Source organism: Sus scrofa, chromosome 2 (assembly GCF_054392235.1).
Source record: "Sus scrofa isolate SSC_HxYL_T2T_F1_AM1 chromosome 2, Sscrofa_HxYL_maternal_Yorkshire_Landrace_v2.0, whole genome shotgun sequence".
Taxonomy (NCBI): Eukaryota; Metazoa; Chordata; class Mammalia; order Artiodactyla; family Suidae; genus Sus; species Sus scrofa.
Genome location: NC_139384.1, coordinates 145128224 through 145151526, shown reverse-complemented (window position 1 = coordinate 145151526; position 23303 = coordinate 145128224). Strand labels below are relative to the sequence as shown.

Genomic DNA, 23303 nt, shown 5'->3' with positions numbered 1-23303 from the left:
GGACGTACTAGTTCTGTTATTGTTTTCTGTGCTGCTACCATAAGGTAGACATGTTCTTTTTGTCTTCTTCCTCATTTATTGGCAGGTACATTATTAAATATTGCCTATAAAGTCAGTTAATTATTCATCTGCCTTAAAAACCCTCAGTAGATTGCTATTAGCAAGTTATAAAAATCTTCTTAAAACTCCAGTCCAGGCAACGGGGATTCAGGTTATTCTAACCTCACTGATTAACTGCCACTGCAGCTTCAGAAAGCAGGAGCTGAATTAGTATCTTGGGTACAGGCACCAGAGACATCTTAATCCCAGTAACTTTAGGAGGGGCAGAACTCTTTCTCTGATGGTCACAGTTTAGAAGACTTAAATATTGTTCCCTGTGACATATTTTTCAGTATCTAGTTCCATGATTAAATTGAGACCTTTTCAAATAACGTAGAATTATAAAATTTTCATTTTGTCTCAGGAAGACCCAGGCCTTGACCTGATTGTCCCTTGAATTAAGAAAATCAGCTGTATATTTACATGCTGTACATTGCATTTCCAGATCTCTTATTACTTACCATAGCAGCAAAAACATAATGGTTATTATGGCAATATTCCGAGTCTTGAACAGGTCCAGAATGAAAACTTTCTGCTGTTTCAAGGGGTTTAGCTCCTGTTGCTAAAATAATGCAAACAACCATGAGATTAAGAGGTAGTAAAGAAGTATCTTTAGTTATGATGGTACTGTCATATATCTTTTTATGCCTGTGACTCTCACTTCACTTTGAACATGCTTAGAAGTCTGGAATTTGCAGGGAATAAGGGCATCTAAATATATGATGCTTATTCTAACATTTAAAAATGTTTGTGGCTGGAAGGTCCCCTGTGGCAGTGGGTTAAGGATCCAGCATTGCTGCAGCTATGATGCAGGTTGCAGCTGTGGCTTGGGTTCAGTTCCTGGCCTAGGAACTTCTACATGCCAAGGGTGTGGCCCCCAAAAATGTTTATGGCCCATTTTATTTTATTTTATTGTCTTTTTGTCTTTTTTGTTTGTTTGTTTTTTAGGGCCGCACCCACAGCATATGGAGGTTCCCTGGTTAGGGGTCTAATCGGAGCTGTAGCTGCCCGCCTATGCCACAGCCACAGCAATGCCAGATCTGAGCCACGTCTGCAACCTATAATGCCAGATCCTCAACCCACTGAGTGAGGCCAGGGATCGAACCTGCAACCTCATGGTTCCTAGTTGGATTCATTTCCACTGCGCCATGACAGGAACTCCCTGTGGCCCATTTTAAACAGAAGCCTTTAAAATATATGACATTGGGAGTTCCTGATTCTGCCCCTAGCCGGAGAACTCCCATATCCTGTGAGTGTGACCGTAAAAAGACAAAATAAATAAAATAAAATATATGACATTGGAGTTCCTGTTTTAGCTTTGCAGGTTAAGAATCCAACACAATACCTGTGAGGATATGGGTTCCACCCCTGGCCTCGCTGAGTGGGTTAAGGATCCAGCATTGCTGCAAACTGGAGCATAGGTCACAGATGAGGCTCAGATCTGGGTGTGGCTCTGGCTGTGGTGTAGCCCTGCAGCTATAGCTCTGATTCAACCCCTAGCCCAGGAATTTCCACATGCCTCAGGTGCAGCCATAAGAATAAAAACAAAATAAAATAAAATAAATAACTTTGGCTTCACTGTCTCTTGATATGTAAAGCCTGAGTGCTGACATAGTTTGCCTTGACTCATGGTCACTATGGGTGACCTTAATCACACTGAGCCTTAGGGCCTGTTGAGTGGGTAGATCCTTATATCCCCAAACTGCCTTGTGGTCCATATGTGCTTTTTCTACTTTTCTTGTTGTGTCTCAATGTCAGGACACACCAGGGTTAACTAGGGAACCTAGGGCAAGTTACTGTTTATCCTCTCTGTAAAATGGGTGTAATAATTATGAATTGAAAAGATTGAATGAGATCATATATATAAATTTAGCATAGTACTTGAACCATAGTAAATGCCCCATACATTTTACATTTTAACTATTATCATAATTACTGCAGCATTGAGGAAAAGACGTGAGCTGTCAGTGGCCGGTGGCAATTTCTTATTGCTGTTGATGGGCTTCCTTTACTTTTTTAACTTTTTAATTTTTTTGTCTTTTTAGAGCCACACCCTTGGCATATAGAAGTTCCCAGGCTAGGGTCAAATCGGGGCTGTAGCTGCCGCCTATGCCTTAGCCACAGCAACGCAGGATCTGAGCCTTGTCTGCAACTACACCACAGCTTCTGGCAACACCAGATCTTTAACCCACTAAGCAAGGCCAGGGATCGAACCCTCGTCCACAAAGATCCTAGTCGGGTTCATTACTGCTGAACCATGACAGGAACACCCTTCCTTTATTTTTAATTTACTTGTTAACTTGCCGTACATTAGGAATTGGATAACTAAGTTTATTAGAATTGAAACAACCCAAGTGCCCATCAACAGAGGACTGGCTTAAGATGATGTGGTATATGTATATAATGGAATATTACTCAGTAATAAGAAAGAATGAGTTATTGCCATTTACAGAAAACATGGATGGACCTAGAGAATATTATACTTAATGCAGTAAATCAGACAAAGACAAATATGTCATATGACTTACATGTAGAATCAAAAATTAATACAAATAAATCTATATACAAAACAGAAACAGATTCACAGGCATAGAAAACAAACGGATGGTTACCAAAGGGGAAAGGAAGAGGGGGAGGGGAAAATTAGGAATATGGGATTAACATATAAACTACTATATAGAAAGTAGATAGGTGGAGTTCCTGTCGTGGTGCAGCGGAAACGAATCCGACTAGAAACCATGAGGTTGTGGGTTCCATCCCTAGCCTCACTCAGTGGATTAAGGATCCAGCCTTGCCATGAGCTGTGGTGTAGGTCGCAGATGCGGTTCAGATCTGGCGTTGCTGTGGCTGTGGCGTAGGCTGGCAGCTATAGCTCCGATTCGACCCCTAGCTTAGGAACCTCCATATGCTGTGGGTACGGCCCTGAAAAAGACAAAAAAAAAAAAAAAAAAAAAAAAAAAAAAAGAAAGTAGATAGGCAATAAGGATTTACTGTGTAGCACAGGGAACTATATTCTATACTTGAAATAACCTCGAATGGAAAATAGTCAGAAAAATATACATAACTGAATCACTTTCCTGTATACCTGAAGCTAACACAATATTGTAAATCAGCTGTATTTCAATAAAAAAAAGACTTGGAAACTCAAATTTACAAGGCTCTGGGGTGGAGAATCTCATTGTACAGAGGACAGTGACTCCATGGCCCTATGGTGTGTGTTCAGTTAGAGGCTAAGGAAGGATTTTCTGCTTTGAAGGAAGTAAAAGTGTCAGACCTGCCCTCGTAGCAGTTGCTTCTCCAATATTAGCATCCTGAGAACAATCAGACACCTCCTCACGCAGCTCATAGCCATCTTTTTGCTTCTACACTACGTGGAGTGTGCAGTTCTGGAACATGCCCCTGGCTGTATAACCCTGTTATCACAACAAAGAAAGGCCCTGCAAAAACTACTGGGAACAGCAGCCCTCCTGAAAGGTTCTGGGAGTGATGCCAGGCACAGATGGGACCTGTGGGTTAGGCCTATGCTAACACTTGGTGCTTCCACAGAGCTCTTGTGAAAATGCAGCTGCCAGGTCCCACCTTGGGCCCACTTAATCGGAATCTCTCCTGGGGCCCAGAGGCCTGGGAATCTGTATTTTTTAAGTTCTTTGGGTGATAGTGATAATCAGTCAAGTTTGGAAACCTCAGGATAAGAGCATCCTTGTATCCATTGCTTGTCCCTGACTTGTATGGAGCAACCAAAATGCCTTTGGACCAGGCACTTCTGAAGCAGCACCTTCAGAAGGGAAGCTCAAGAAGCCCAAGTTCACATTCTAAGATGATACTAACTCTATATTTTTTCCTGTCCACGTTAATGCCACTGCACCTAACATGACATGAGAAAGCGCAGTTAAGAGCATGTACTTTGGCACCAGAGAGACCAAGTAAGACTTCTAGCTGTGTGATCCTGGGCAAAGAACTCATTTAAAAAGAACTGTGTCTCAGTTTTCTCTCCTAAAAAAAATGGGCCTGTAGTAGTACCTACTAGTTATGGCACGAGCATCAAATGAGCTGAACACTGTGCCTGGCATCTGGTAGCCTCTCCATTATCATTCTGAGCGGGCTGCATTTGCTGGCACAGGGCTCTGCAGGTCCTCCTATAGAGGACCCTACCTGGGAGGTGAGCAGGGGAGATGACTGGGCCTCAGGAAAGCACTAGCTCCCTTTCCCTTCTTGGGCTTTTTCGGTTAAGGCTCCATGTGCCTCATGGCAGGAGGAAACCAGGTGCTGTCAGAAGCTTGCGTTTTGACACTGGACTTTATTCTTATTTGTCCTTAACTATGTACTTCTGTTCCTGGTTTACTAGACTGTAAGTTCCTCAAAACAGGAGTCAGACCACATATCCATTAAATATCAACAAACATCCAACACAACCCTGAAGTGCGAGACACTCTGTGTTACTTTTGCATCCAGTTAACGTGACCAAGGCTGAGAAGAGAATTCTTAATCTGAAAAGCAAAGGATAGACATATTTGTCCTGGCTTTCTCTGAGAGTTTAGGCGCTCCAGCCACCTCCAGGGTATCTGCTTCTGTCAAAGGTCACAAAGGCCAGGGATGGAGGAAGCCCTCAAGGTAGAGCACTGGCACGCCTGCCACCCTGCGGAGTCCTTTCCAGGGCAGCCAGAAGTACAGATGTGAGCACGGGGCAAGCATATAGTTTTCTTGGGGTGTCCTAAGTAGTCCCCTACCCTTTTCTTAGCCAGAAGTGCCCTGCGCCATCCTCTCCATCCTTCTAAATGTCCCCCCTGGCTTGGACCTGCCTCTTCAGCCCTGAGTCATTCTGCTGCTCTGTTTCTCTGCTGGCTCAGTGCCCACCTCTTGGTCATCATTTATCTTCCATCTAATCCTCTTGACACTGTTGGTTATATTCTGTGCTTCTTATGCATAGGAACTGTATCTAATTTTCCTTCTTTTCTTTAGGAGCTGGCATGAGGCATGGCCAAGGGCACTGTGAGTCCTCACTGACTGTCAGGAAGCATGTCTGCTTCCATTGAATATCAGTTTTTCCTTGTGGTCTCCTGGGGTGAATCCTCCAGCCATTGAATATCAGTTTTTCCTTGTGGTTTTCCTGGGGTGAATCCTCCAGCCTCTGATCTCAGGCCTTAAAGTTATACATGTGACTTAGCGAGACTGAGGACATGTACAGCTTCCTCAGCAGGCTTTGGTGAGATTCAGGATACGGTGTGGGAACCCATGGGTGGAATACCCCTTAAACACATTTTTCCCACTTAATCTGGACATTTGAAATTCACCAGTATGTAGCTGCATCAATGATATGGAGCAAGACCAATAAAAAGTTGGAGATAAACTTGCAAAAGTGAAGGAAACTAATATTTAATCAACACTTGCTGTGTGTTAAGCAGTTTACATATATTATTGCACTTAATTGGGCCATAGCCCTTTGAGGTGGGTTTTATCTCAGAACTTCATCATCATTGCCTCTCTAAGGCCTTGAACAGTGCCTGGTACATAGTAAGCACCCAAAACCTACTGAACCAAATTAAATTCTGGGAGTTCCCATCATGGTACAGGGGAAATGAATCTGACTAGGAACCATGAGGTTGTGGGTTTGATCCTTGGCCTTGCTCAGTGGATTAAGGATCCGGCGTTGCCATGAGCTGTGGTGTAAGTCGCAGATGCGGCTCAGATCTTGCGTTGCTGTGACTGTGGCGTAGGCCAGAGGCTACAGCTCTGATTAGACCCCTAGTCTGGAAACCTCCATATGCTGTGGGTAGGGCCCTAAAAAGACAAAAGACAAAAAAAATTTCTGATTCCAGGAGCTCCTGTCATGGCGCAGTGGTTAACAAATCCGACTAGGAACCATGAGGTTGCGGGTTTGGTCCCTGCCCTTGCTCAGTGGGTTAACGATCCAGCGTTACCGTGAGCTGTGGTGTAGGTTGCAGACGCAGCTCAGATCCTGCGTTGCTGTGGCTCTGGCGTAGGCCGGTGGCTACAGCTCCGATTTGACCCCTAGCCTGGGAACCTCCATATGCCGCGGGAGCGGCCCAAGAAATAGCTAAAAAGACAAAAAAAAAAAAAAAAAAAAAAAAAAAATTTCTGATTCCATAATCAAGAACACATAGCTGATCTCAAGAGGAAACATTTGCAAATGCTTACCTCCACAGGATCAAAAATCACCACTGGGGCAGCTACATTGTTCATTTTTGCAGCTCTTTGGATGATCTCTTCAGCCTCTCTAAATCTTCTCTGAGATATCAGCCACCGGGGAGATTCAGGAATAAACCTAAAATTCATTTGGAATGGTTTATAATTTTTCACAGTAGCCGAGTTTGGTACTATCAACTCTAAGTTTCCCCACAATAATTTTTGTTTTGTACAATTCTAGTTTGTCTTTTTAAAGAACATCAGAGGGGAGGCCTCCTAAGATTTCCATTGATTGTAGGAATAAATAAAAACACCTTCAAGGGGCAAAGTTCTCATCAAATCATAAGATGGATCATCAGTTGTATTTGAAGCCAGAGCCAGGCTCTACGGGGTTAGCATTAACTGGGGGCATACTTAAGCCAGGGCAGCTGGAGAATGCCATTAAAACTTCATATCCCATGTGGCTCATGAAAGAAATACAATCTAATATCTTTTTAGTATATCCATCCCTAGGAGAACCCCTGGTGCCCCATCTGGTGATGCTCGCAAGTTTACTGAGTCAAAAATGGCATCTGTGTTCCTTGAGCTTTTCTTGTAGTCAGAGGAGGAAGTGAACGCACCGACACCCTCTTGTGGGCTGTCCCCGTGGCTTTCAACAGAGTCCCAGTTCAGTGAGTACCCAAACCAATTTTGGGGAGATAGCCTATGTGGTCATATTTTTTAATGTCTAGAAACATATTTTTTATTATACAGTCTATCTACATTTTTAACTGATGCTTAAACACAGGTGATTTCTTTCTTGTTTATATTTTTTCTATTTCTATTTATCTTTAATCATACTTTAATTTTTCCATTCTTTCCTGATGTTTATTTTTCAGAATTGTTTAGCCATTCTTCTGCCAGCTCTTGCTTTCCTTACCTATTTGTCAGTACTTAGTTATCCTGGAAAATAAACTATATGTAGCAGACAGAGTCCTCCTATAATTAATAGGCCCCTCCAAAGCCTCACTAGGAATTATCTCAGAGCAAAACACAACATACAAAACGGCCAACCCCCGGCTTCCATCCCCAGCCTACTACAAGCATATGAGTTGAAAAGTGAACCCAGTTTTCATTCCTGAATATAGCCTTGGTGGTCCCTGTAGCAGCTGTGATGACGTTAGGCTACTGACCTTCCATAATTAGAGCTGTGCTGTACAATACAGCAGCCACTAACCACGTGTGGCTCCTGAGCCGGTGTGACTAGTGTGACTGAAGAAACTAATTTTAAATTTTATTTACTCTTATTTAACTTTAATTTAAATAGTTGCATGTGGCCAGTGGCGACTGCATTAGTAAAAAGTAAGAGGCCTTATCCCACAGTCACTATACATGGTATGGGCAGTTCTACTTGCGAGAGGTATCTTTTTCCAACCAGGTGGTTCTTAGAAATATCCTACCTTTCTTACTATGGGCTTTGAGGGCCATCACTGGCCTCAGATTTCTAATGTTTACTTAGCTAGGCATTGCAGAGCTTTCCCCAGGTTGCATGTATGGGCCCTGTCCCCACTCACACACACATACTTCATTCATGCCTGTGGCCTTACCGCCAATCCTTATAAAAAGGAATGTGGGACATAAAACATCCCCAAACCACCTGGATAGGCTCCCATTCCCAGCTCACTGTACTTAGGACTGCTGTGCTCTTTCCTTTTGAATTGCCGTGGTTTTTTGGTGCATGAAGAATTAAGTCTAGCTGATCATTTCAAGTTGGTGGAGGTTGTACTCTATAGTCCCTCTGTGAATTTAATTCAAACTGAACAGGGGGAAGGTGTTGCTGGAGAGCCTGTATCACATGTTGAGTAGGCAGCAGAGATCACGATAGCCTGAAGCACTCCCCACATTATCCCAGCCCGCCTGGACAGATGGGCATCACTTCAGAAAGTCCCATTCTCGAGGACAAGATGTTCAAGAGAAGCTATTTTGTTTTTCTAGAAAAATGATGATGCTGTTTTTAAACTTTCAGGACGAGCCCTCAGCTTATTTGTCCTGGCCCCGGGCTCTCCTCTCTCTGGGGCAGTCCTGTCCCTGGTACAGTGTGCCCACAGCCAGGGGCACTCACCAACCCATGGACAACAGAGGAAGATCCCTCCTCAGGGCAAGAGTAAGGCAGCCCCTTGTGGCATGGACCTTCTGTGCTAAAGACTCAAAGGGCTGACATATCTGAGTTGTTCCCTGCTCTGATATTTAGTTCTGAAGCTAAGATCCAAGCCCCACAAATTAAAATCAGTCAGGGCCCTTCTATTTTTGTTCTCTTTCTCTCTCTATGATAGAATCATACAGTAATAAGCTTGATTCTAACATATTTTCTTTTCTTTTAGGTTTTTATTTTTTCTGTTATAGTTGACTTATATTGTTCTGTCAATTTCTGCTGTACAGCAAGATTATAACATGGTTTAAAAGTATTGGTCTCTTATGCCAAAATGACAGCTAGAGCCAGAGAACATGGATTGTTAAAAATCATTCACCTGGAGTTCCCTTCGTGGCGCAGTGGTTAACGAATCCGACTAGGAACCATGAGGTTGCGGGTTCAGTCCCTGCCCTTGCTCAGTGGGTTAAGGATCCAGCATTGCCGTGAGCTGTGGTGTAGGTTGCAGACGCAGCTCGGATCCCGAGTTGCTGTGGCTCTGGTGTAGCTACAGCTCCAATTCGACCCCTAGCCTGGGAACCTCCATATGCTGTGGGAGAGGCCCAAGAAATGGCAAAAAGACAAAAAAAAAAAAAAAAATCATTCATCTGAAGAGGCAGAAAATAACCTTTGAATACTTCTATCCTATGTCTTGAGAGACCATCTTTGATCACCAACATCTTTTGCAGTAAATTAAGTTGGCAAGGGGGTTGTGGAGAGAGGGACAGAGGCTGTGAGGATAATGAGGAGGAGGAGGATTCCTATTCCGGAAAAGTGCCCAGCTCTCAGACTGGGTTAGGAAATCAGAATAGTATCTGACGTCTAACACACTGGCTCTCAAATTCTAGGGAAGTAAGAAAAAAAAGTGCTTTCTCTCCCCTAGGCACACCCATGCTAAGAATTTGCACTGGTAAATCACAGTAGTCCTAGAGGTCATAAAAGGACAGTAGTTTGAAGTGGTCTAACCAGAGCCATCTGGTATAACAAGGCCAAGATCAAGAGGTAATACCTATCAGCCTCTGTGGCTGCATAACAGTTGCAGCAAGATGAAGGCTCTTCTAGGAAACTTCCGAAGTCAGTGTGTCCATAGGACAGGGCAACCATGAGGGCTGGTCTAACCCCTGAGTTCCAAAAACTGATCAAAGAAACTTCATTGTGTGTAAGCAGACAGAGATCAAGCAGTTCAGGAAAACCAGTCACTGCTGGGAGATTTGACTTGGATATCATGAAACCAAACAAAGACTAATTATTGAGAGAGAGAGACAGAGAGAGAGAGAGTGGCAGACCCACCAATGGGAAAAATCTCTTTTCCTCTTGCCTAAATATGAAAAAAAAAAAAAAAAAAAAAAAAAAAGAAATGGGGAATCTCCCAAAAATGGGTATGGTTGGAACCTTATTCCATTACTCTCAATCTGTTCTTTAACCTAAAATCTTCCACATAATCATATAGGTAAAACTGGAGCCAGTATCTCAACACTTGGTTATTCCCACATTGACATGTCAAAATGGGGTTGAAAGGTTGTGGGAGGGAGTTCCCATCGTGGCACAGCGGTTAACGAATCTGACTAGGAACCATGAGGTTGCGGGTTCGGTCCCTGCCCTTGCTCAGTGGGTTAACGATCCGGCGTTGCCGTGAGCTGTGGTGTAGGTTGCAGACACGGCTTGGATCCCTCGTTGCTGTGGCTGTGGCGTAGGCCAGTGGCTACAGCTCTGATTGAACCCCTAGCCTGGGAACCTCCATATGCCACGGGAGCGGCCCAAGAAATAGCAAAAAGACAAAAAACAAAACAAAACAAAAAGAAAAAGAAAGGTTGTGGGAGGAGAGAAGAGAACATTTTTCTAATGACTTATTAAACAAAAACAGTTCTCTCCTCCTTCAAGACAAAGCACATAAACAGGCATGCTAATCATCATGTAATAGGAAAGTTACATTAGTTGAAGCCATAAGGAGAAAGATTTCCTAGAGAGAAAAGTGTCAGAAGAGCAGGACAGAGTTAAAAATATCAGAAGCCAACAGTACCAGCTCCACAAACATCAACAACAACAGGCAATAAAGGTAAGAGCGGGGAGAGCCTAACGGGGACTAGGTTTGCTGAGAACAGAACGGTGTGGGTGGAGAATGAAACCCCTGCACACAGGCCCACCCACATGGAGGCAAATGTCTCTAGGCTTTGAGGCCCCCATCACGCCAGTGAGGTCAGCAAGCTCACGCCAGGGTCAGCGCCAGGCTCCGGCTGCTGGCCCGTAGCAGGGGGGCTGTCTGGGACCAAGCCACACTCACCACCACAGCGGGACGCACAGCACCCCCGGCACCGTCAGCGCCAGCAGCAGCATCCGCCAGTCTCTGATGAAGTAAGCAAACAGTGGCAGCAGCATGTAGCCAACTGCAAAAAATGTGCACACTCCTAACGTAGAGAATATAATACGAACTGACTTGCCAAGAATCTCTGTTCCTGTTCAAAACAAGGGAGGAGTATTAGCATTTTAACTCACTTTCATATTTGCTTTTTACATCATTACCTGGCAGTTAGAGTTCAAAATATAACCACTTAGAAAAGAGCAAAGGTGTTTGCTAATGGTCCAGGGCAGGAGCGGTCAGGGTGGAGGAAGATCGGAAGTGAGCCAAGACTTAGCACCCTATAGAAGGATGAGCTTTCATGAGATTTTAAAGGAGTCATAGATTTTCATTTTTTTAAGGCCTTCTCATGTCATGGGAATATCATACCCAACCCCAAGAGGCAGTCCCTTCTGAGACTACCACATTTCCAAAATAAGAGCCCCGGGGTGAGGAGCAGAGAGAGTGTCCCAGGAGACTTGGGGCTTGCCGAGGGCCATGGATCTTGGGGCATTCGGCCTTTTTCACAATGCACTAACAGGCAGGCATAGGTCTCTTGGGAAACAGTGGAGAGTTCAGTTACTGAGTCGTGTTAGGACATCCTCAGCCACCTTTGAGCCTGGAGACATGATAAAGAGGATCTAGCTGTCTCTGGAGGTGCACAGAGCAGGACCCCGGCACCCCAGGCTGAATTCCATGGCAGCCACACGGGGCTCAGGGATCAGTCCATACAGCCCAAGGAAAGATGAGATGAAGCTGCTCTGCCGGCCTGGCAGGCAGCAGCCTTGGAGCTGGCCACACATCGTGTGTGTGTGTGTGTTGCACCTCACAGAGCTTTCCCAGAACACTACAAAGGCCCAAGACTGCTTGGCCTCTGGCCCTGTTTTGGGAGAGGCTTCTGCTCTGCTCAGTGCCACAGTGGATCGCTCGGCCCTATTTCTTCCTGGGACGTTGCCTGCTCCTTGGAGCATTTGCTTTGAGACAAGGAGTCCAAGAACAAGCTCCTTCTGCTGTCACAAAGCTCCAGGCCCTTTCCACAGAGTCCACTCCTGTCCTCTGCCCCGGGGTGGAGATCTGGCCAATGGCAATGGCTCCACCCCATCCTTTGCTGAAGATCTGCCCACCACTACAGAGAAATAGCCCAGAAAATACAAAACAGACCATTCAAAGGTCATTCAGGGTTGGCTTTCAAAACGGAATTTCTCAATTGGGTTTCTATGCCCTGAGCAATGGCTAAGGAATTAAGGGCTAAATCCATAGAGGCAGTAAAAGTACTACTTCTACTGGTTTCCCTTTCTCACCTCCTACCTATTCCTGTCGACATCCCTCTTCTTCCTCACTCAGCCTAACAGAGGATGTGCCTCAGTAGTTCCCTCTTGAACAGCTGTTTCTAAAAGCCAGGTTGATAGGAATGGCCAGTACTGTGCATCGCAGACCTTGGAAGATAAACTACCCACTCTACACTCTTCCCAGGAATAGGGCCAAACTTCTTTGAGGATCATAAGTATTGTTTCCAGATCTTTTCTTACCTCATTAATGACCTTTCTACCATTCCAAGAGAAGACTCAGCATGCCATGGTTTCTAAATCCTCTGTCTGTGATTCTCATGATATGAGAATGAAGAGGGGGTGCCTTATTCCTAAGCAGAGGTTCAGAAGGGAAGCAGCTGAGGATGTGACTGTGGAAGAGAGAAGTGCACATGCCCAAGGGAGAGTCTTGTAGACTCAGGAGGCCAAGGGAGCTCCCTCAAACTTCAGTGACCCTAATAAGAGCGAGAAGTTACACTGCTGGATTCCCAGATAATATCCCTAAGCTTGAATCTCAGGCAGGAACAGAGTTGTTCTACCTTTGCAGAGTACCAACAGCTTCATAGCTCCGCCTTGCGCCTTCCCATGGAGCAATACAGATGGCACAAAGCTGAACGTTTTCCTGTTAGTATGACTTTCTGGCTCTGACTCTTAGTCATTCTTCCTCGATCATCATCGTCATCATCATCTTCTTCTTCTTCATTATCATCTCCGTAGCAGGCCCCAGCTCAAGAGCCAAGACTGTGGTGCAGTTGTCAGGATATGGGCTAGGACCCAGGCATCCCTGGGATGAGCAGGCGTGCCCTCCATCAGCCCTGTGCAGGGCCTGGGCTCCGTGTCACTCGTTTGCTACTAGAGTGACTTTGATAAGTCGTACTTCATGTAGTTATTATTATGAGCACTGAGGTAATATAGGTAAAAGGCCTAGTCAAGTGAGTGTCTGGTATATGGTAGGTGCTCAGAGAGAACTAATTATTTTATTTTAGTCAAACAGTTGAAATGTGCCACATGTCAGGGGACTGTTGGAAAACATGATGCCTTTGACCAAGAAACCCAGTGGAAGACAGCAGAACTTCTCTTTCCTCCTCAGAAAATACTCAGACTCCTCTTCAGATTAACAGATAGTCTCCTGCTCAGGGCTTCCCCTCTCCCTTCTGTAAACTTTGATGGATCATCCTAGGTAAAAGTAACCTTTTCTATTTTTGTATATACCCTCTAAAAGTTATCTGAGCTCCCCCAACACCAGCAGGCCCACAACCCACACTGGCTTTTGTTAACAACCCTGCCTCTGCTGACCAGATGTGAGCCCTTAAAGCCAGACCAGAGTGACTCCTTGCTCCTCCTTGGGTCTCCCCTGTTCTTCCCTCAAAAGGTGCAGTGCAGACAAGGGCTGCCAGAAAAATCTCTGCATCTTTCCAATGTATTTATATCCCATTTGAGGTAGCTTATCGTTTGAATAAAATAAAATGGCAACATTAGAGTAAAATATAAAGAAAAGTAAAACGTCACGCCTTGGAGAAAAGAACAAAAATATGCAATGTATTACTCTGGAGAACACTCTGGCAGTTCCTTTAAGGTTAAAATTCCCACATGAGCCAGAAAGTCCACTCCTAGGTACATACCCAGGAGAAGTGAAAACAGATTCACAAAAAACTTGTACTCACATGTTGACAGTAACATTCTACAAACTGGGCAAAGAATGGAAATAACCAGATGTCCATCAACTGATGAAGAGATGAACAAAACGTGTTATCTCCATACACTAGAAAACTGATTCATGCTACAACAATGGACCCATCTTGAAAACACTAAATGAAGGAAGTCAGTCGTAAAGGCCACATATTATCTGATTCCACTTATCAGAAATGTCCGGTAGAGACAGATCCATAAAGATAGAAAGTAGATTAGTGGTTGCCAGGGGCCGGGGAGAGAGGAGTATGGGGGAGCGACTGCTAATGACTTTCTCTTGTGGGTGATGAAAACGTTCTGGAGTTAAGCAGAGGTGATTGTTGTATAACTCTGTGAATGTACTAATAACCACTGAATTACACACTTTTTAAGAATTAATATTATAGTATATCTCAATTTAAAAACATTTAAAAACTATGTGGCTGATTGAAGCTGCATAGTTAATACAGTTAAATTTCAGTCTTGCCTGAGTTTCCTGGCAGCCAAGTTATAAGGGAAGATGACATCAGTTATATACTTATCAAAGGGAAGAACACATTTAGACATCAGTGGAAGTAGAACTTTAAATGGTTCCACATGCTGGAACAAATACTGCAGAGGAGGAGGATGTTAAGAGTACCGGGAAAATACTGAATTAATGGATCAGTCAAGATAGGAGGCAGTTAACTGTGCAAAATAAATTCAAGCAGCTGGTTATGAAAGATGAGCAGGATGCTGGCGTATCACCCAGAGGCTGTGGACAGGTCCAAGGCATTATTTCTGGGAAACAGTAGGAGATTGAGAGGGGAGCTGGAGTGTGAGGAGGATTAGTGTCCTTGGTCCTGAGTGGTCACTTCCTCCTGAACCAGCATCACTCTGGCAGCTCCCTCACTTGCAGGTGTATCCACGTTCTGCTCCTCTAGTTAGCACTGTTCTTTCCTTTTCTAGTCTCCTAAGACTCTAGCAAGCTTTATGATTCTTAAAAGGCCAAGCAAGGAGAGGATCCATTTCTGCACTGCTTTGAGAGTGGGGGTAATTCAGCTTATGAATTAATGTGAAGACTCCTACTAAAAGGGGAGATTATCATCACAGAATTTGCCAACCTTCCCTGGAGCCAGAGGGCAAAAGTGAAAGGCCCAGGCAGAACTCAGCTCAGACCCCAAGTTGCCGTTTCTTTTAGTTAATTAAAACCCAGAATTCAACTGTTTTAACCCTAGAACACCAGAGAGCGCTACTGTGCTGCGAGAAGCCAGCTGCCGTCCTCCCCACTCCCTCCCCTGCTGTTGATGGAGTCTGGCTGCTCCAGGGGGAGCAGTGACACTCCTAAATGTTCATGTCTAAGAACCCAGCGTAAGGAGTCTCAAACATCAGTTTCCTGCAGAGCACGGCAACGTAACACTATAGCCAGGGAGGTTCCCGGAGCACCCTGCTGCAGCCCTGGACCAAATTGATGGGGAACCTGTTGCACCCAGAGTCCCGCCTGCTGATCACTGGCTTGGATATCTGGGCTCTGAATAATCTTACAGATTTACTTTCCCCCTGACCCTCCTCACTCTTCTTAGCATGGGGAACAGGAGGGAAGTTGCTTGCAGTGTTGGGATCATCTGGGCAGGGACCTTCTTGCAGGAGGCCCAGGGTGGGCTCTCTGGGCCTCATGCATTCACACAGGGGAGGCTCCATGGCTCCAGAAGCACCCTGTGCCCCTGGAAAGGTAAGTCTCAATGCTGGCCATTTAGCAGGACCTGGGGGATGCCAGGTGTGGTACAGATGCCACCTGGCTCCTGATCCCAATGACAAGGCTCCTCTGGCTTCACTATGATCCTGTGCTGTGCCCTTCCATTTCAGATGATCCTTTAGGTCCTCCTAAAGGGCTCTGCTGGCCTCAGGAAGATTCTTCTGTTTAGTCTCTGGTATGTTCTGACCCAAGCAAAGCTAGCCGCTGGGCTTTTCAGGTATAGGGAGGGTCACCACAAGGAAGAAGGGCTGTGGGATTTAGACCATGAGAACAATAGGCTCTGCTGTGTCCAAAAGCTGTGTTCTTGGGGCCATCAGGCATTAGGAGGTTGGAGTTTCTCTTCTAAATTCCTCCAATCTCCAGTTTCCAACACCACTGGCCTGCAGCTTTCTGAGTCTTCTGCATGATGACCTCCTTTAAGAAAATCTTGCTCCCCTCCTTGCCTACCGAGTACAGAGCGGCACCTTCAGCATGCCCTCCCCTCCTCCTTCTTCAGACACCAAGGCCGGTGTTGTGAGGAGATCTTCACAAATGATTAAAGGAGTGGAATCCGAACAATTCCACCTTGGCACCCGGACAGTGGGCGTACACATCCTCGACCAAGAGAACACAGCATCTCAAAAGCCAGTGAGTCATCCAGACTCTTAAAAGGGATCAGAATCATTTTATTAGTCAGACCTTTGAGATAAGAATCATTAGACTTACATTAAAGGCGCATCTTGGTAATTACACTGTGACGATAGGGATAAACTGGGACAGCCAGAATATATGATCACACTAGAGATTATGGAAATTGGTGTCTATATCCCAGAGGTGCCCCCATCTCCCCGTATCTCACCTGCTCAGAAGGAGCAGGTGGGTTTAGAAAGCCTTCCGGGGACTCTCACTCCTGCGGGCGGCCCTCATCCACCTGCTGAGAGCTCACCCCACTGCCTTCCAGGAAAAGCTGGTGAAGGCCCGGGGGGCTTCCTTATGGCCTTTTTAGCTTGTGAGTCCCTCTTAAGCAGCTTAATATTCCAGAACCAAGGCTGCTGCTAGGAGATAGGACTGATCTCAGCAGTGAAGCTCGTCCTGCATGTAGCTGATAGGCTCTGGGAGTGGGCTCTGACTTATGGTAAGGCCAGACCTGCCTAACAATGGCAGGCTGGCACTGGACTTCTGTCTGGCACATGCCTCCTCTACCTGTGTACTGGCCACACTAACCACCCTCTAGCCCTGGCCCAGGCAGAAGTCTTAAGCTTTTGCAGCGCCAATCAAAGACATCCCTAGACTGTCTCTCTCTCAAGATCCCCTCCTCTGTGCCTCTCTCAAGCCCTGTGCTCCTGACATGTGTCTCAGTAATTACATAGCTGGCTTTTACCAGCTGCAGTTCTTAGTCACCATCCCATTTCAGGACCCAGCACAGAGCTGGCTCCCTGTGAGTGCCTGCCCTGCCTATGACCAAGTCAAAGAACCTGTGGCTGCACCCCCATCCCCAGCACATACAATCCTGAGGCTGATCACATGTTGGAAGCTGAGGGGTTGCCTTCTGTGTTGAGTAAGAGCACTCCCTGTGCCCTCCTCAGTGCCCTCCCCCCTGCCAGGCCTCTCAGAGGGGTGGAAGGAGGAGCCCTGGAGGTCAGAAGACATTCCTACCTAGTATGAAGGCCACCACATAGTTGGAGATCTGGCCCATGCCAACGATGACAAATAACACGGTGAACATCTCCCAGTTGATAGAAAAGATCTGCAGGAAGCTGAAGCCAGTCTGTATAGCCATGGTTGCAAAGAGGATACTCTTCCTGCCAAACCTGTAAAGAACAGCACAGCACAAAATAGGGCCCATGCAAGTCGTAGTAGGCCTGTAATCAGGGCGTGTGGAAGCCCTGAGTCAGGCATTGCTTCGCACTCTGTTTTTCTCAGGGCTGGGACAGGTTTTTCACCCTGTCACATCCTCCCAGGTTCTTCCTTGGTGAGGCTTCAGGTATCCATCTGCCCAGGAGGTAGCTTTTGAGATTCTGAACCTCCTGTGTAAGCATCATATCTCAAAGGTACAGATCAGCTTATGTATAGATGACATGGAAATCTGCTCTTTAGAACAAGCCAGGGGTAGAAGTTGTCACCATGTTTCTGGAAAGTGGGTACAGTACCGATTGCAGATACATCTAATATCAGCAACATGGAAATTCTATCAATCCAGAACCAAGAGTCCCTCCAATGGCAGTCTTCAACCTTGGCTGTTCTTGGACTCATTTAGAGAGCTTCAAAAATTACTGGTGCTAACACCTGCCTTCTGAGATTCTTATTATCTGGATGGAGTTCCCGTTGTGGTTCAGTGGGTTAAGAACCTGACTAGTATCCATGACGACATGGGTTTGATCCCTGGTCTCGCTCAGTGGGTTAAGGATCCCGTGTTGCCCTGAGCTGAGGCATAGGCTGCACATGTGGCTCAGATCTGGTGTTGCTGTGGCTGTGGTGTAGGCCTGCAGCTGCAGTTGCAATTTAAAAAAGAAAAGAAAAAAATTGGAGTTCCCGTCGTGGCACAGTGGTTAACGAATCCAACTAGGGACCATGAGGTTGTGGGTTCGATCCCTGGCCTTGCTCAGTGGGTCAAGGATCCAGCGTTGCTGTGAGCTGTGGTGTAGGTTGCAGACATGGCTCGGATCCTACGTGGCTGTGGCTCTGGTGTAGGCCGGCTGCTACGGCTCCAATTAGACCCCTAGTCTGGGAATCTCCATATGCTGCGGGAGTGGCCCTAGAAAAGACAAAAAGACCAAATAAATAAATAAATAAATAAAAATAAAAAATAAAAAATAAATAAACACCTGCATTCTGAGATTCTTATTATCTGGATGTAGACAACTGGATGCAGTTTGGGAATTAGGACTTAAAAAGTTTCCCAGGTGACTCTACTGTGCCTCCCAGATTGGGAACCACTGCTCCATGGAAACTGTAGCTTCCAGCAACGCCCCTTAGTGACACTATGCTTGGCTTAAGTCTTAATTTCACATTCTGGTAGTGTCCAATGGCTAGGATGGAACATGGGTGTGAGCAGAACAGTCTCCCACTCCATCTTCCAAACTCAGGTCTTAGGCTGTTGGGTTTGAAGTCCCACTGGGCTTCATAACTCGGGGAGGGACAGCCTCTCCTCCAGGACGTCTTCCCAACACTGCCATTGAGCACTCCCACCTTCCTGCTCTGGTCCCCACAGAATATTCATGGGCCATTGGGAGTATGTTCCCAGAGCTGTGATGCTGTCTCCTCCAGACTGAGATCCAGGGGTCTCAGAATCAGCCTGGTCGGCTCTGTAGCCCCAGCGTCTAGCCAGGGGCCTGACCTACAGCAGTGGCAGGTGCACAGTTAGTGAGGGGTACTCGTTGTCTGACTCTGACTGAGCTGGTGGCTGGTTGTGGGCAGATCACGTGGCTCTGGAGAGTTAGCGATGGGCAGGGAGGCAGTGGTGAGACAGTATTGTCTTTTTTTTTTTTTTTTTTTTGACTTTTTGCTATTTCTTTGGGCCGCTCCCGCGGCATATGGAGGTTCCCAGGCTAGGGGTCTAATTGGAGCTGTAGCCACTAGCCTACGCCAGAGCCACAGCAACGCGGGATCCGAGCCGCATCTGCAACCTACACCACAGCTCACGGCAACGCCGGATCATTAACCCACTGAGCAAGGGCAGGGACCGAACCCGCAACCTCATGGTTCCTAGTCGGATTCGTTAACCACTGCGCCACGACGGGAACTCCTTTTTTTTTTTTTTTTTTTTTTTTTTTTTGTTGTTGTTGTTGTTGTTGTTTGCTATCTCTTGGGCCGCTCCCACGGCATATGGAGGTTCCCAGGCTAAGGGTCTAATCGGAGCTGTAGCCACCGGCTTACGCCAGAGCCACAGCAACGCGGGATCCGAGCCGCGTCTGCAACCTACACCACACAGCTCACGGCAATGCCGGATCGTTAACCCACTGAGCAAGGGCAGGGACCGAACCTGCAACCTCATGGTTCCTAGTCGGATTCGTTAACCACTGCGCCACGACGGGAACTAGTATTGTCTTTTTTTTTGAGGGGTTTGGTGACACAAGGATACCACTTTCCAGAGGGTCCCAGAAAGGGGCTGAAGGCAGGAGACATCATGGTTCCTCCTATCACTCACTTGGTGGCCTAAGAGGCATCCCTATCTCTGGGTAAAAAGACCCTAAATTCAGTTCAACCCCAAGACAGGCAATGAATTGACAATCACCCTTTCTCCCTCCCAACATCCTTACCTGTCTGACAGCTGCCCGGACACAAAGGAGCCAACGAGCACACCTATGAAGAACAGGGAGGTGGTGAGGGGCGTCTTCCAATCATCCTCACACACCAGGCTCCACTGCCAAGGAAAAAACACGAAGCATGAGCCCAGCCCTCAGCAGGTCCGGCCCCAGCCCAGCTCCGAGCCATAGTAGCGTGGCAGCCAGGCAGGCTCTCCTCCCCTGTGCCAAGCTTTCACTTTTGAGCCAAGGGCACAGCCCTGGGGTTGACTCCTGACTCTACCATTTACTGGGGCAAGTCACTGTCCTGCCAGAGTCTCACTCTCCTTTTCTGAAAGGGAAGATGATGCCCTTGGCTTTGTTTACATTGCATCTTGAGAAGTCAGCTGAGGTATGACTCCTCAGCTGTGAAGGTCTATGAAACAAAGGTGCCATTTCTGCTTTAGAAGGCATCCCAGCTGGGGGGGAAGGTGTTTGCAATGCCTGCAGGGTGGGGAAGAGAGCATGGTCACTTCATCCACACATAGAAGTTTCTTCTACCTTGTTGAAAAATGCAAGTGGGCCTCAGGGGGCCTGCGATTATATTTTCTGAGCAGACTCCTCCAGTGAACTACCCTGTACTCCTTGGCCTACTTGCACCCTAGGCCATGCTTAGGGCCTGATCCAGGGCCCCAGTGTGCTAGGGGTGGGGATCCCACACCTCTCCAGTGGACCTTATCTCCGCTCTACACTCCTCCACCCTACTTCCCATGCAGCCCTCCTAGAATCTGGTCCCTCCCATTCCCCAGGGCCCATGGGCTATTGAAGCCCTAACAAGTCCTTGCTTTGGACCCATAAAATGAGAGTTTCAGGTAGAGTTTCAGTTCTCAGCTCCTTTTTTTTTTTTTTTTTTGTCTTTTTAGCACCTATGCATATGGAAGTTCCCAGGCTAGGGGTCCAATTGGAGCTGCAGCTGCCAGCCTACTCCATAGCGACAGCAATGCCAGATCTGAGCTGCATTTGTGACCTGCACTGCAGCTCACACCAACACTGGTTCCTTTAACCCTCTGAGCAAGGCCAGGGATCGAACCACATCCTCAGTGTTACTAAGTCGGATTCTTAAGTCACTGAGCCACAACGGGAACTCCCCAGTTCCCAGCTCTTTACTTAAGTCAATTCAGCAGAATCTCAAGGGGAGGGTACAAAAATTTCAAAGTGGGTTCAGTGAGCTTTCTTTAATTAAAAAATAAGTAGGTGTCAATAAGTATTTCAGGGCTGTGGGTCAGGGCATTGCTCTAATGATCCCATCTAGAGGAAACCCCCCTGCCTCCCACCCAACCTCAGCCCCCTTGACAGTGGTGCTGCTCCCATGACATTCCCAAACCAATTTAGTTCTTAGTCCTCACAACTTGCCTGAATTAGATATAAAAATGAATTCATATATTTATGCCATGCCTTATTGTGCAGCAGAGAGAGGTGTTTATAAGGACACATATGAGAGAAACGTGTACAGCAAAAACTAAGGGAATTGAGGGAAGTGGAAATCACAGGGGAGGAGGGATTACAAAACAACTAAGCCAGGGTTAAGGCTGACCGCTGGCCGTCCTGCCCAAAGGCCTGTCTGCTTGCCAGGAAAGCCCTGAAATCTGCTTTGACTCTTCCAGCAGCTCGGCTCTCAGGATCACAGTGTCCAAAGTGATAAACTCATGGCAAAAAAGCTCCGTTTTTCTGAGTACTGAGAGCTGAGAGAAGTCTGTTCCATAGGCTTCCTTCCTCAAAGGAGCCGCTCTGTGATGTTGAGGCTAACGTCCTCGAGAACACCCCCATTCCAGAGACAATAACAAGATTCATGAGACTGCCTCTCCGGGTACCACAAGCAGGACGCCCAAGCACAGCTCTGCAGAAGAAAAACAATGAGGGCCAGAACCTTGGCTCGCTAACCCTCAGGCACATCTGAGGATAAGTCCGAAATCACACTCAGAGTAGGGTAGCTTCAACTGGAGTCCCTGAACGACCTTCAGGGGAAAAGGCACAAACCCTCCAAAACTGTATGGCCAGATTCATGTGCTCTGCCATGCCATGGGTCAGAAGGCATAGACAGGACATGTACTTGAATCAACGGCCACCCGCTTCCAAAAATCACTCGCCAAAGTGTCTGCCCCAACACAGAGAATAGTGATTGAGGTCCCAAAGTCTCCTGATGTGGAGTGTGCCCATTTTGCAGAAGACTAAACTGAGGCTTTGAGACTGGTGTTTGCCTGAAGTCATATCAAGTGAGTGGGCAAGTGAGATACCAACTGGGGCCTCAGAACGTGTACCTGTGTCCCGCTTTGGACAAGAACTCCCAAGGCCAGCTTATTATATACAACCCCCTATAATGTTTCAAGGACTGTGACACCAGAGCTAGGGGTAGAAGGCCTCCACCACAGCCTTTAGCCTTGGACAGAGCCAAGAAAAATCTCAAGTTTGGTTGGGGTATTAAAGTGTCCATTATCAACCATCACCACTCCATGTGATGTCAAGCAGGAAAGTTCTTCCCAAGATAATGTGCTCTCCTTTGTGTTTTTTTTTTTTTTTTTTTTTAAATGTTTCTCTGTTAGGACATTGCCTTAGGGGAGGATAAACAGGACTTAGAAACAGACAGGAAAGAGGAAGGCTGTCAGATGTGACTCTAGGCATCGTATGAGCAAAGATAATGAATAGGACCAGGTACATGCTTCGCAGGCCAAGCATACCTGAAAGACCCCTTGTTTAAAAACAAGAATTTCAAGATGGCAGTGGTGGAGCATTAAAACGAAGTATGGGGCCCTGTATGACTGTGGGGGCTGATGCCCACGAAGCCTGGTGTCTTTGGGGAATGGAGCGAGGAAAGGCATTCCGAATAGGGTACTTAGAAGGGTGAGGTGAGGGCAAGTTCCCCATCACTCTCCTACTGGAGGCCAAGCAGCCATGGTTCTAAGTCCCCTTTCCCTCCCTGAAGAGGGGTCCAAGAAGGCCTCTCAGGAGAAGGTGGCCATGTACACACAGCACCCATCTGCCCCAGGCCCTTGGAGCATTCTGTCCAGAGAATCTGCTTGCACCTGGCAGGGGAAGGCAGCTAAACCTCATGGCTACCCATGGTTGCTTTCAAGGCTGGGCTCTCTCTTGGGGAGTTACTGTACGCAAGAGTCTTTTTAGAAAGCTGCAAGAGGCCTCGTAAAAGGACACAAGACTGGCAGATAAAGTTCCAGCTGCAGCTAATGGGACTGGTGTTTAATAAATCAGATGCCAGCCTGAAGAGGGGCCGTTTTCTCCATTTGGCTATTCTTGAGGAGGCCAGGCCCTGCCTGCTCCACCCCCTTGGAGGTTTTAGGGGTGTGTCTTGGGCTCCACTAGCTAGGTCCCAGGGTCCCTGTGGTTAACAATGACAGGGCAGGACCAGTGGAAGACAGTCTTTTCCTTGATGAGACAGAACTGTCCCATGGGTCTAGGCACATGTGTACACACACATACATACATGCACACACAAACATACATACACAAGGTCCACTCAGAAGCTAATGGCTGATGACCTGGTGAGGAGCTGCTTGGCGTTGCTTTGGAGCTGTGGTTTCAGGTCAATTACCATTTCTGAAACATCCCCCATACTCCCACATACACTCTGGAC

General features: G+C 46.7%; 1 protein-coding gene across 5 annotated transcripts in view; it reads right to left on the bottom strand.

Annotated features, from left to right (window-relative positions):
• Positions 1-23303, bottom strand: part of SLC22A4 (solute carrier family 22 member 4) — a 46205-nt gene that overhangs the window by 10418 nt on the left and 12484 nt on the right. For 4 of the 5 annotated variants that reach the window (XR_014835551.1, XR_014835552.1, XM_005661640.4 and 1 more), the window contains exons 2-6: positions 19694-19797; positions 17091-17245; positions 10692-10863; positions 6256-6382; positions 561-661 (exon numbers count right to left, since the gene is read on the bottom strand). Coding sequence is in view for 3 of the 5 variants with exons in the window: in XM_005661640.4 (XP_005661697.2) it covers positions 561-661; positions 6256-6382; positions 10692-10863; positions 17091-17245; positions 19694-19797 (659 nt within the window). In the remaining 2 variants the exon portion in view is untranslated. 5 annotated transcript variants of the gene reach the window in all.